General features: G+C 37.1%; 1 protein-coding gene across 2 annotated transcripts in view; it reads right to left on the bottom strand.

Moving 5' to 3' along the window:
* OLA1 (Obg like ATPase 1) overlaps positions 1-14,438 on the bottom strand; it is a 111,698-nt gene that overhangs the window by 85,324 nt on the left and 11,936 nt on the right. For both annotated transcript variants that reach the window (XM_067299042.1, XM_067299043.1), the window contains one exon: positions 11,537-11,664. In XM_067299042.1, coding sequence (XP_067155143.1) covers positions 11,537-11,664 — 128 coding nt within the window. The remainder of the gene's footprint in view (positions 1-11,536; positions 11,665-14,438) is intronic.

The raw sequence follows: 14,438 nt of genomic DNA, 5'->3' as shown, positions 1-14,438 counted from the left end.
TTTGTTCGCATGCACGTAGAGAGGAAAGAAGCACCAGTAATAAAACAGGAAAGGAGGGCAGTTTTACAGTGTGGCTTCCTAGATCCCAGGGAGACTAACTTTATGCTCAAGTAAGAATAATGAAAGATGCGTCTTCCACAATCCTCCTGCAATAGTTTAAGAAATCTTTATCCTCTGCTACCCACCCTTAGCTTAAAAGGTTATTGCACTTCCAGTATCAATCTTACTTGCTTCACTGAGAAGTCAGATTAGTTAAAACAATTTTCCATAGCAAATCCAATTAAGGTAGCTGATCCTGCACCGACACTGACGAAGAACACTCATATCATCAGGTCTATTGAATAGGATATAGGCGCATAACCTGCAAGAGGGAGCCACTTTAAAGCTGTGTTAATATTGTAAAACACCACAGTACAACATCTGATCTACATTTTAGAGTTAAAGTGGCTTGTGAAGTGTGAGAACATGAAGAAGTTTCCATAATGTAAGTATGAACTTTACAGTGAGCCAGTAATTGCCCAAATGCATGCTCTCCTGTGGTATACGTATGGTAGTTCTTTCACAGAGGCACACCAAAGCTACATGTCCATCTATCTTCCAGGTTCTCAACACCCAGCTCTTTCCAACAAGTGAAAGACCTCTTTTCCCTACTTTCTAAATAACACAGCACCAGTAAGAGAAATTGCAACAGCAGTTTAGGTGGGATAGCCAATATTCAAGTAGATTTACACTACTGTTTAACTCACTGTTCACCCGCCCATACCTTAAATATTACTCAAGGAATATTCTGAAATAGCCCTTAACCTAGAAAAGCTAATTTTATCACCATGATTAGATCAAGACAAGCAAAAGCTCACTGCACAGATTTCTTTCATGGTATCACAATATTTTTTACTGATAGAGAGTTAAGTCACCTCTTCTGAGTTGCAATGAAAAAGAAAGCAAACCCACCACAAAGCATGAAGTTCCTTGCTCCTACAAGCAGAAAGAAAGAATTAATGTTTCTTTCAAATTACCTCAGTCATCACAAACACTCCTGTCCAACACTTGAAATAGTTTACAGTTCCCATTAGTGGTAGTGGCAGAGTAGGGGGGGAGAAATCAAATACACTAGTTGAAGCTGTGTTTCAGAAGATTCACAGAAATCTGTTCCTGGCCCTTTAATTCACCACCAACATTCTGGTCAATAATGTCCTACAATCCAAAACCCATATGAGATTTTTCAGATTCCTTTTATTCTTCAGTTGCTTCTACAGGGTAGATTATATCAATGGACAATTTTTCTGCAGCACCAGCCTTCGCCATACTGCCTCTTTCCATATCATCGTATTGAAGAGTAAGCACAAGAGATAAGAGCAGTTATAACACACAGTAGAATATCTAGTCTTGCCCTAAACTTACTCCCAACTTCACTTACATCCACCATCTACTTTGCTGTGTGCTGTCCAAAAGCTTATCCCAGTCCTGTGTTGCTAGTTCTCAAGAGTCTTCTTTGAGCAGATGTCTCTATGAATGTTTCTTCTCTCTACTAGAACTCTTTTTTTTTTTTTTTTTTTTTGAACAAAAAGCAGAATACTGTGCTTCTACCCTTGGACCTGGAGAGAAAAATCCAACAGCACCAGCTCTCTTCAAGATGGCTTAAGGCTAGTACATGATACTAATGACTGCACGTGCCTCCCTGCAACAAATCTTTTCTCACAGCAGTACTTCTTGAAAATTATTCTTCCATGACTCATTTTCTTTTCCCAGCCTTACTTTTATTGAACATTTTAGGGTTTGGGGGGTTTGTTTGGGTTTTTTTTGCCTCAAATTGAGGCCCAAGGGGGGGGGGGGCGGGCTTTATTCTTCAAGTATGTTTCTTTTTGGCTGCTTTACATTATTTAAAAGGAAAGCTGGTACACTTATAGAATTTCTCTACACGACACTGTTCTTTGCTTCAGAATCTTACTCTGTTTTCAGAAAGCACCTTCTCCAATTTTGTTCATTACTACACAGAATATCACACAGCTTAAACAGGGTTAAAGTCCTGATCAGATTTAGATAATGGTTGTAACGTGCATTTGGTTTCTGCTTGCAGGTACACAACCACAGCAAGGAGGAGAGGAGAAGTGTTGCATTCTGCTTCTTTTGCTCGTATGGTCTACGTGGACAGAAGGTCTGAAGTAAAATAAAGCTAATCCTCCTCTGAATAATCCCCTTCTGTGGCAAAGAAAGCATTTTTTTCTTTTTACACGAGGAAAAGTTTTAGTGATAAACAATAAACATGCATCCCTGGAAATATCTTTAATTTTAGTTTTATACCTAATAGCCTCCCTCCCCTTTTCAAGGTGGTGTGCCTATTATTACAGTATCTGCATACTGAGAGGTAAAATTCAAAGAAAGATAACATTACCTAAGATGAATTATCCTCATTCTTTTTTTGTGACCTGATACTCTAAAATTGCAACATACAATGCAAAGCTTTGCTAATAAATGCTAATAAGATCTACTTCACTTTTGGCAATGATTTCATTAAAAGGTGGGTGGAGGAATGCCATTTTCTCAACTTGATGATTGAAAAATTCTCCTATACAATGCCTTACCCACATAAATATTCAAAACATTTTACAGTATTTTAAAAAGCAGGAAAACAAGCGTTAGTTAATAAAATAAAACATTTCATATTACTGCAATTACAACTTTAATTTGAAAGATTTTACAATTTTTCTTTGTAATATGCCAGAAGTTACTGAAAGCTTATTCATAAAGTTTAGCTGAACTCTTGAACTACTCCAAATATTTTATTAAATATTTAGTTAATCCGACAACAAATAAGAGGAGAACATTTCAGTAAGAACTACTATCTACTCAATAGCATACAAAAACACATCTTGATTGTGTAAAACTAACACGTTTAATATGTGCAGCAAACTACTTTTAAACTTTGATAGCTTAGCAGTGAAATGTTTCTATATGTGAGGAATTTTTTCCTTTTTTAATAGGTGGCAATTACTTTTAGTAACAGAACAAGAAAAAAGCATCTTGGAAGAAAATTTGAAAGAAAATGTGTTAAAATTTTGCAAGACAGCTATGTTTACCTCATTTCAAGGTGAATTTTGACACATTAAATATGACAAAACAGCTTTAGATAATAGAAATGACACAACTGAGCTATAGCTGCATGAATAAAGCCACTATGATTGCCAATGTACAGAATATACACACTGAAGAAATGAGATGCAACTCGTGCTTTGTTCACTGAACTGCTGGTGCAATGAAGTGTGGCTAAGTGATATCATCATATGCCTCCCCTCTGTAGCAGTCAGCTTCCAGCAGCAGCAATCAGCAGATATGATTTCTTCTTTGAGAACATTAAAAAAAAGCATCATGCCTCAAGTAAAGGTACAGAAAGATTAGCATCTTTTTTATATATAGAAAAAGCAAAAAACTCTTAGAGAAAGTTCAAAAAGGTCAGAACAGAGGATCCAAAGAACAACCATACTTCTCCATTTAGTAACTTTATCCCCACTTTAATTTTTACAGGTAAACCAAAACATTGGAAATAATACTTTGAGCTCTCCATAAACTTTCACAATGATACAAATAAAGCCAAATCAACTTGATTTTAAATCTTGAGGAAAAAAAAAAAAATCAGTATGAATATTCTCAAACTCAGTTTTGATAAGCATTTACATTAAATAAGAACAAACTACATTCAGCTCATGTGATTCATATTTGTACATGTTTTAAATGATACGTGGGTTTACAAGTTATCTCAAACCCTGAACAAGGCAGAACCTGGGGTGTACTAAATATTAATAATTATTAACAGACTTAAAACCGGAGTGAAAGCCATTAACATTTTTTAGGAACCAGTTCACGTGGAGACTATTGAAATCCGTTATTTCTGCAAGACCCCAGGAAGATGTTTACTCAGCTTCATGCTTCTTTCACCTTGTCACCAAGAATGACATTTCAGGGATTACCAATTACCAAACTCCCTAACACTTTGTTTCCCAAGTGCCCCTTAAATTTGAGAAGAAGGTACGGTATAGATCAAACAAATTGTGCCTAATGCTTGCTGCCTCCTCACCTCCACATCCTGTTCCCAAAATAGAGCTACAGCTTCCCTGCCATGGAGAAGGGACGTTTCCAGGCGCAGGAGCAAAGCCCAAGCCGCCGGCCCGCCCCTGCCCCTGCGCTCCCCGCACAGTGCCACCGCGGCGGCTCGCGCGCTCCGCTGCACGAGGGGTGCTGAGGGCAGGGCGCGCGCGTGATTTACAGCTCTGGAGCTCTTCCAGAAAAGCTTACATTGCCCTTGTGAGCTGAAACACTGGGCATCGAACCCCACACTTTTTATTTATTAAAAAAAGAGCATTTGATAGTGAAGCGCTTTTAGAGGCAAATTTTCCTTCAATTTCTCTAACTTTGAAGAGAAAGACTGGACTTCATTAAAGAAACTAAAAATAAGAGAAAGATGTGGAATGTATTTTCTAGAAAACTAGGACCTCTGGGTATCAGTGGGAAGAGAAAAATTAAAATATTAAGAATTGTGGCTGTTTAACATCCAGTACAATCAAAACTTGACAGATAGTTGTAACAGGGACTAAATACTGACATCTACCATTTTCTTCCCCAAAGCATTATTTACGAGTAATTTGTAAATTTACACTCATAACAAGGTTGCAGTTTTTAATCCACCATACAAAGAAAGCAATTTTCTACAAGTACTTGCGACTGATATGCCATAAAAGTTGAAAGGTAGTTAAAGCTGTGCAACTCAGGAAGAAACACTATTACACCCTTCCAACTGCCTGCCATATGCCACAATGAGAATATTTCTACCTCAGTTAAAATCCAATATACCTGAAACATGAAAAGTAGAACTGTGAGAAATGTTTCAAACTAAACAATGAAATACAAAAGACGAACAAACCTTCCACAGCTTTAAAGCATATGTCAGGTTACTCTGCTACTAGTGTAAATGCTGTTATCCAGGACAGAAGACAGTTTTTTAATTAAATTTCCCATTCATTCAGCCATAATAAGTAAGTATTTCTGTTTGGATAAAGGTTTTCACCTGATTCAGCCAAAAATATACCCCCATCCCAAAGAAACTGGGATAACTTCTGAAATAAAAAACAACATATTGAGATCGGATGGTTACTTCAAATACCAGTAATCCATTTTCAGTTTATGCACTTTAACAGGAAAAAAAAATCTATAGGTAACACCTCTCATAAAAAGCAGTATAAGCAATAATGATATATCAAAAGGCAAAAACATACTGCTCTATTCTATGTAGGAAAACTGTTTTATTCACATTGTTTGTTGAGCTAAAAGAAATTATTTCATACTGTTATTAATTGTATAAGAAAAAAATCCAGTGTTACTCTATCACAGTGTTGTCTCTTGTTTTCCCATTATTATACCGTATGCTGTTCTCATTTGCTGCTTCATTGTATACATTTAGGTTATGTTTTAGGCATACAGGCAAAGTTTCCACTGATTTAACGAAAGTGTTCCCCTACAAAAACAACAGCCTATCTAGGATGTGGAAGTTTGAAGGCTGAAAAATCCATAACCATTTCAAAGTGGGTGTATTTTTATGAAATAAGGAAGTAGAGAATCAGCCAGACAGAAAAAAAAATCTTGTTTTTCCTCAGCTTTATGTTATGAGAGAAACAGTCTAGGTAAATACCGCAACCAACTTCAACAGTTCCTACAGAAATGCCATTATTTTGAGAGTACTATAGCTGCAGCTCACCTACATGCTCTGTGGTGGACACACATGATATGCAACAACCCTGTTCAAAAACCTTTTAATAATGCAAGGAGAGAACATCAATGAATCCTGTTACAGTAGTTAAAAAATTACGAACAAACCTTTTCTTCTAAAGAAAACACAATTCAACATATGCTGAATGAATAAAGAAAAACAAGATCAAAACCTTTGACCTAAGACTAGAAATCTCTTCAAGGAGGTTGCAAAAGTTTGAATCGTCATACTCAACAAAAGTTCCCCATTCCTAGCTAGCCACTTCTTTACCTATCATGACCTTAATACAGCTTGAGTGAGTTAATCCTCAAACTGCTTTCTGCAAAAATACCAACTGAACCAAGTTAAAGGTTGGAAGACAGCCAGATACAAGTCCCTCTAAGTTCTTAGCATCATCTGGTTGAGCTACCTATGATTTTTATCAGGTAAAAACATAGTTCTTGCTCTACAATCTACTTCAAGACAGCAATGAAGATGCTCCATTAATTATATAAGGAATCAGACAGCTGCACACACACAAAAAAGCATGACCAAGCATCTTCAGTGACTGGATAATAACATGAAGTCTCTAGTAATGTTAGACAGCAGTAGTTTAAAAGCATTTCCTGAAACAAAAAACAAAACATTGTTTCCCAAACAAGTCTAGTACACATTTACTTTCTTAGGAGCTGGAGAAAGTAATGCTCGTTGGCTTTGTCTCATCTATTCTGAAATCCACTTACCAGGACAGTAAGTAATAGGAAGTTTTCAGCAGATTTCCCAATAGTTTCCAAGGTAATGTAGATTACTGAAGCAGAGGAGATTAACACCCTTGTATCTCATGTTGTAGTACCATTAATGGCTCTGAGAGTCCACAGAGAAGCCACGTGACAGGACACAATAAACATTTTCTTACAGAGAGTATTTCCTACTATCCAACTAGACTAAAATAAACAAAAGCGTAATGCAGAGAACAAGCCTTCTGAATGGGATTCATCAATACAAAGACTAAATGACTACTACCAAGATCTGCATAAGAAACTCTTTATAAATAGTGTGGGATGTTCAATTTTTCTTTTCAGGATTAAAACATTTTCCCCGCATAATGAAAGCTATGTTTGCTACGAATTCAAGTACATAAATGATTTCATCTTTCAAAGTGCTAAGGCAAGGAGAGCTACTTGGTGAAAGAAGCAAATGGTAAGCATATGAGATCTTCAATAATAGAACCTACCACCCTTTAAAACGTCTAAAATCAGTTTGCCTAGAGTAATGCTAAGATATCCGGAAAAGGTGAAACAATCCCCAAGGAAAACGATTATTTTTCTAGCAATCCTGGTTTCAGGCTCTCTAGTGTACAAACCCAATCTTTTGAAATGTGGGGATGAAGCCATTTGTGCAGAAAACTAATTTTCAGCTTAAAAAAAAAAAAAAGCCCCAAAAGTTTGTCACTGCCTTTAAGATCTAAATGTGCTTTGTAACATGAAATGATGCTTCAGGGCAACAAGGGTTATGGCTGACTGTTGTGAATCAGCTCCTCTTGCAGACACAGTCATTGCAGCCTCTCGTCTCACTGTCCCTCCAGATGTCATGGCTGGGTAATGACATGGTTCACATCTGCAGTAGTCATACCCACGTACAGACCTTTTAGTTATTCAGTCAGATTTTATGATTATATCTTATGATTAGGCCAGTCAGGTCTCTAAATCCAATCCCATTTATACAGTATCCTGTTTAGTCTAATGCTAGCAGCCTTCCAGTTTAAAACCAGACGGTCTACCAAACTTCTCAGTTTCAGGGTGACGTACCACTATTTGCCTCACAAGCCTTTCTTCAGTATATTCAGGCATGCAGACCTTGAAGTCTGCAGCACAAACTCCACAGTGACCTCATGACTTTCTGCCTGGCAGCCAAAAATAAAAAAAGAGCAAAGGCTCTGCTTCATGTACTAACCATTCATATGGGCAGCAGCGATGCATACTACAACAGTATGATAAGGACAGGAAGCAATGGTTTCAGTGCTCACAAAGGTGAAAATAATGTTCCAGATCAACTCAAAACATGAATGAAGTCAAACTCTGTCTTTTTTCTGCTTTGAAAAAGAATGACACAGAAGTTTCTCTCAATTTTTAGTATCTTCTCGATGATGACTGTGTTCTTCTGGCTTCTACCTGGAAAACCAGCACAGAACAGCAGACTGCTCTTCAGTCAGTCCTGGCTACTTCCCCAGATAACTCAGTGCATCTCTTAACAGCATTTTATCATTCTCATCATCTCTTAGTCTTTGCTAACACCTTCTTTCCAGCTTGCTGGCAGAGGAAGCCTACCTTCCAGTCCACAGCTTTTTCCCCTCTGACAGGAGCAAGCTGGACAGATTCCTTCTCAGTTAGCCTCTACCATTACTGCAGAAACCCAGTGCCTACCAGCTAAGTTGAAAACTGACGGCCAGTCCCAAGACACCAGTTCCTAAAGACAGACTGCCTGTTAAGAATTTGAACCAAACCCTGGGAAAAGGCAACAAAGAAGCTTCATCCTCTCAGGATCTGAAAAGCTTCAGATTTGCAAAAACAGTTTAGGTAATTTCTGTAATCTGAAATAGTACAAGCTCAAGATATGCCATAGACTCATAAGAAGGAATTTTTAGGTTGCCAATAATTTTGAAAGGTAGGTATAAAAACATTACAGCATATAAAAAGGTTTTATATATTTTTCTAATAGAAGCTGACATGGTATGTTGAAAACTTCAATGGGTTTTAGGTTTTAACTAGAGTTTGTGTTGTGTAACTCAGATTCATTTTTTTTAAATTGAATAGAGAGGCTATTACTAGCTTTTAGTGCCAAATCTTCAATTTTATAGCACTGTGGGAAAAGGAAAATGGAAGTAATATGCAGTCTGCAGTCAAGAAAAAAGTAATTTTACATCTCTCAACCAGACTAATTTGCATTATCATTATTTTTATTATTAGCCTTATTATTAACCCTAGGTAATATTTGGAAAGATCTTCATGTTTATTATGCAATAAACACAGAATTATATAACGGGTCATCACCAGCTTGCATTCTAGCTAAAACATGCCCTTCTAGCAAGAGCAGCATAAGAGGCAGGGTTAAGATTAAAAAAAAAAAAAACAGAACTATTTAAAAAGTGACTCCATTATCTTTTTGAAACCGAAAGACAGAAGAAAAACACAGTAACAATCATTTCACAACCATTATATTTTCAGAATCTCTGACAGAAGCTAAGATTTATTACAAAAAAATGTAAAATTAGATTAAAAGGAATAGGTATGAATAAAAGAATAAATATCTGGATGGTTAAAAAACACACAACGGTCTCATTGCTTTCTATAATCCTCAAAGAAAAACCAAAAACGGTGTTAACCCTTATGAAAGCTGCCCAGGACAAACTCTGTGGATTATTCAATAAATATACTAAAAAGTATCTTCTCCACTGTATCTTTTATTAACCTGTACCTTAACCAAACATCTATGATACAAACATCCAAACAGTAAGTATGAATAGTTCATCACTTGTTCTCAACTGACAGCAGACAAAACAGTAATTACAACTCCAGGACAGCAATGCATTTGAGGGAACTGATCCCCAGCATCTTTAAGAGGCATACTGTAAAAACGGTTTTCAAGCAGTCATCATATGAACATTTAAAATATATGAATGTATTAGTACAGCCTTCACATATTGAACTAGCTCCTAAAATGATGTAGAAATTCAAAAGACTTGCCTCACTCTAGCCCAGTGAGGATTGAGCTTCATCTTTTCAACATGCAGTTTTAAATACTATTAGCTGTTTAGCAACAATGCATATCCCATAGCTCTCTCTTCTACTCAGAACATGAATACTAGTACTAAAATATAAATAAAGACAAATTTTCAAGGGAGAGATAATGCTTTCCCCCCCCCCCACTATCATAGCTGGCTTCTAGACACTAAAAGACCTTAATAAAAGGCTCATGTTCCCGAAACCATGTCCTATTTTTCAACAGGATAAGCCTAATAAAAATGTGTTACCTTTCCCCACAAAGTTTGTCTCACTCAATTGAAAATGTGGAAAGGATAAAATGAGCCAGAGTTCATTTTCCCATAAACAATATCAGCAATATCAGCACATGGCTGCCTTGTCAAATTTGTCAGGTTTTAATAAGTGTTCTCCCCTTAATATATTGCTGTATCTATCACCTACTACACAGGACCTGTTGACAGGATTCAACCTCCCATATGGGCTACTCAAACAGTGCTGAATCCAGCTCTTAGATTCAGTTTCGAAACTGAAATTGTCACCTCCCACAAACAAGCCAAAGAAGAATAGCTTTCAGACTGCAGTATATTGCTGAATTTAAGTGAGGCACATTCAACTGACATTCAACTTTTATAAATATTGTATGTTCAGCTGGTTGCTGTGTTTGTTATTAGACTATTACTTAACCTCAGTACAGGCTGTGTGAAAGAAAGGAAATCACGCAAACAAATTCGGTGTAAACAGTCATCTACCAAAACACTTTTAGGGAATACAGCAGAACTACTACCTTTAAGGACCTGTCTTTAATCTGATCTACCTCAAAAATAGCTTGCACCACAAAACAGGCCAATACAACCAAATGCAGGAGAGCAGCAAGGGAAATGAGATCAAAGGCATGTTACTGCCAAAAATGAATGTCCCAGAGACTGGGATGTAAGTTTATATTGTACCAATACTCTGTAGCAAATCTGTGTGTAGGTACTCTTGATGCACAGTCAACAGCATTTGACTGAGGTAGCTTACTTACCTATTTATCAAGCATGCAACAGGCTGTAAAGACGCATGTCAGCAGACTGGTCTGTATAAACATATTTTAATGCAGAAGCTCACAGGAGCAAGGGTCCTAACACAACTAAGTCAATGCCATAAGAAAGTAATACTCCATGCCTTCGGATTTTGCTTTAAAACTGTTTCCCCCCCCCAAAAAAAACCCAAACATATTTGCTCTGATCACTAAATAACAAGCATTCCTATTTTGATATTCTTTCATCACTCACTGTATACTAGTGGCCAACCAAAGGAAAATAATAAAGGTGCCGAAGTTTCTTCAAATCTGCATGAACACTATGAAGCTCAGTCTTTTTGGACCAAAAGATTTTTTCCACTCAAAACGTACTGCAAACCAACATACACTTTTAACAAGCTTTTAAGTGCCAAGTTTGTAAGTGTATTCATATGACTCTGAAGGCCAGTTCTGTACTGTGGTAACAGGCAATGAGAGACAGACCAAGGACCTTGATGGATGTAACTGAAGGATGTTCAGAACTCTTTGAGTGGGGGGGGGGAACAAGAACAAACAAACCAGGGTTGAAGACCCAATATAACTCGCACGGAAATCAGAAAAAGGAAGTGCGGCTTGTCCTGTTAGGACTAGAATTCTAGAATCTATTAACTCTGCATTTTCTGTTTCTGCCTCCAATTCAGCCTTTTATTATCACATTCCACTCCACCTCCTCATTTATAAAACTGGACAAATCAATTACCTTGCACTGCTCACAAAAGAAAACAACTAAAAGTTCCTGCATACTTCCAAATACCCAGTTCATTTTTAAGTCTTCGACACAATGCTGCTGAAGAGTAAATGTACCATTTATGTGTTTGAGGATAAGGAGTTTCTTTGGGGGGGGGGGGGGAACGCCTGATGATTGAGTTGAATGGCTAAAACAAATCTTTTAATGCATATTTGTTCTACAGTTTTTATTTAAAGCACAACAATGCTGTCCTTAAGTTATAGATAGAACACATAAATAAGTTTACATACGCATCAGATGAAAGATCCCATCACAGGCGTTAATATGAGACAAAAAGGAATTTCCTAAGCCTTGGCCAGTATGGGCTCCTTTCACAAGGCCAGCAATATCCACTACATTCAGAAAGGCTGGAATTTTGCTGAAAGATAAAAATTAAAAGATTCCATTACTGAAGGATATCATCCAAAGCTTTTGGCACAGAAATAAATCTAGAACCTGAAAATGACATTTCTTTCTTTCTAGACTGTTATACATGACAACAATAGTTTTCTTTCTCATTTAACTTGCAATGTATAAAAAAACCACAAGATTTCTCCCCCTGCTCCAAGCAAAACATCACCCATTCTTTATTTTCTGGCATTAATAATGCGAAAAAACAAACAAACAAACAAGAGAATGCACACACAATAGTTTCTACAATGTGGAATCATACTGACATCCATATGAATCAACCACCACGCCTGGAATTCTGAGGCATAAAATACGAGTCACCTGTAATGAGTGGTTTTCATAGTACCAAAGGGATAAGGCATAAGCAGTCTTCACAAGTAATTGCTAATACAGGACAGCAAAATTCAAATTTCGAAGCGTTTTAGCAGTGGCTAACCATTATGTCTATATTATGCGTAAGACCAACACCACATAAATCCTTTTTTTTTTTTTTCCTGCTCTGCCTTAGTTATTTCTTAATTCTCCACCCAGTCACCTCTCAGGTTCTCTTCCCAAACCCCAGGTTCATTCATGGCTTACCTACAAAGCCCCAAACTCCCTCTCAACCCAAATTTCTCACCCCATTTTCCTCATGATTTCTAGCTCCACAAGCTTTTGTAATATATATCCCAAATCTCACCATTCCAGTCTCTTCCTATTCAAAGGCACGGTGGCCAACTTCTTTCAATACACATTTTTTGGCTATAATAAACATATAAAACATTATTTTTTCTGACTAACCTTAAAAAAATATATATGTATTTAGTGGGGGTTGTTTGTTTTAAGAATTCACCTTGGGGTCTACAGTTCTTGCAGTATGTTTTTTAAAAGCCTGAAACATCAAACAAGGATAGGAGTTTTAGGTGTTTTTCTCTTCCTTTTCGAGAAATTGCTGTTTCTCCAATAAACTAAAGCATCATCATGAATTATTTTTTAAGATTCAAATGAGTATGAAAATGAAAAAAAGACTGCTACCTTCATCTCTAAGATTACTGTTTACTTCAGTAAGTGACGCTTGTCAGAAGTCTAGGGCATTTTTAAACAACATTGATTAAAACTATAGTTACGGTTATACAAGCATTTTTAACAAAGCAGAAAACTAGTTTAGATGAAGTTGATAAGTTTTTTAATGGAAACAGAGCTGTGATATTCTACATCATAGCTAACAGTACGCAGCACAGCTAACAGATTAGCAAATTTGGCTACGGGACATTTTATATAGCAACCACAGAATAGTTATGAAGTTCAAATTAGCTAACAAAAAATGGGGGGGGGGGGGGGGAAGCTTTCACAGCTCTGGCAAATGAGTACAGCAATACATAAGCAGCAAGCCAGCAAGTCTTTTGTTGACTACAGATTCTTAGCCGCTTTGAAATGAGTGAATAATTCAATGGGCATTAGTCTATCAGGTATATATTAAACAAAATTACTTCTGAAAATCCCACTGAGTGAGAAAAAAAATCCTAAAATTTGGTGATAATCTGTTGACTAAAAGCGCATTTAACACCGTAAAGGGTGGTAAAGACAGAACCATACAAACAATGCTGATTCATCACTCACAAAACACCAGAAACAGCAGACCACAGTCATCAAGATCTTCCAACTCAATGGCTTCACAAAAGAAAGGAGCTTTATTTCATTTCCAAACACTTGAACTTATCACAATTATATTTCATTAACACTATTCTAAGATTTATAGAACAGTTCACTATTCTACTGACAATATGCACAACAGAAAACACTCAAATCCACAGTTTTAATAATGATGATGAAAAGGGTCTCACTTCAAGCTACAGCTAAGAAGTCTGTGTAAGCAGACAGTGCCAGTTTGCCAAGCAGTGGAAAGATTTCTTTCACAGCAAACGTTCTTCAGGACAAGATTCAAACCTAAAGATACAAGCTCTGGGGTCTACCTTAAGATGTTTTCATCAAAGATCTCCAGTCACAACCATTGCAGCACTGCTCATAGATGGAAGCAACCACATAGGTGTGAATGAGTGCTAGCCATGACCAGCCTGTCAGCTTTATGCCTTCTCCAAACACCGTTAGACTTCTGAAGTCTTTATTACTTAACAGCCAAAAGGAGCTTTATCTTCACTAGTGCAAGAGTCTGCTGATAAATGCGTTTAGTCTGAATTTGCATGACTGCTGTCAAATCTGTAACAGCAGAAGCCTCCCCCAGCATCATTCCATTTACCTCCTTGTTGCAGCAGTACACACTGTGACTGCAAATTAGAGAACAATAACATAAGGCCAGCAAGTGCGAAGATGCAATTCACAACGCTGCCATTTTTTGTAGAGAATTTTTTCCCAGGTGTCCCTAATGTCAGTACGGAAGTAACAACTCTGGACACTTATCCTCAGTAACCTTGATATCCCTTGAAGTCTCTTCACTCTCTTTTTCTCCCTTTCTCCCATTCCACCTGGGTCTTACATGGTAGAGGCAGAAAAGGGAAATCAAAAGTTAAATTTCCACACTGAGGTACATCTCACAGACTTGTAGACTCCTCCCGATTTGTTTGCTATCTGTCACAATAACCCAAAAAATAAGAAACAAGTATTCACACCATTTTGACTAAGTTTCTACAAAATTACTCTTACCCTCCCCGATAGGGTTTTTGCCAAAACAGTTTTACCGTAAAGTACAGTCACCTAGAGTAAAAGCTATTGACGTCAGTGCTGCTCAGTACTCTTTTCAAATCA

Source organism: Apteryx mantelli, chromosome 6, assembly GCF_036417845.1.
Source record: "Apteryx mantelli isolate bAptMan1 chromosome 6, bAptMan1.hap1, whole genome shotgun sequence".
In the NCBI taxonomy this organism is placed as follows: Eukaryota; Metazoa; Chordata; class Aves; order Apterygiformes; family Apterygidae; genus Apteryx; species Apteryx mantelli.
This window is presented reverse-complemented; position numbering and strand designations above follow the sequence as displayed.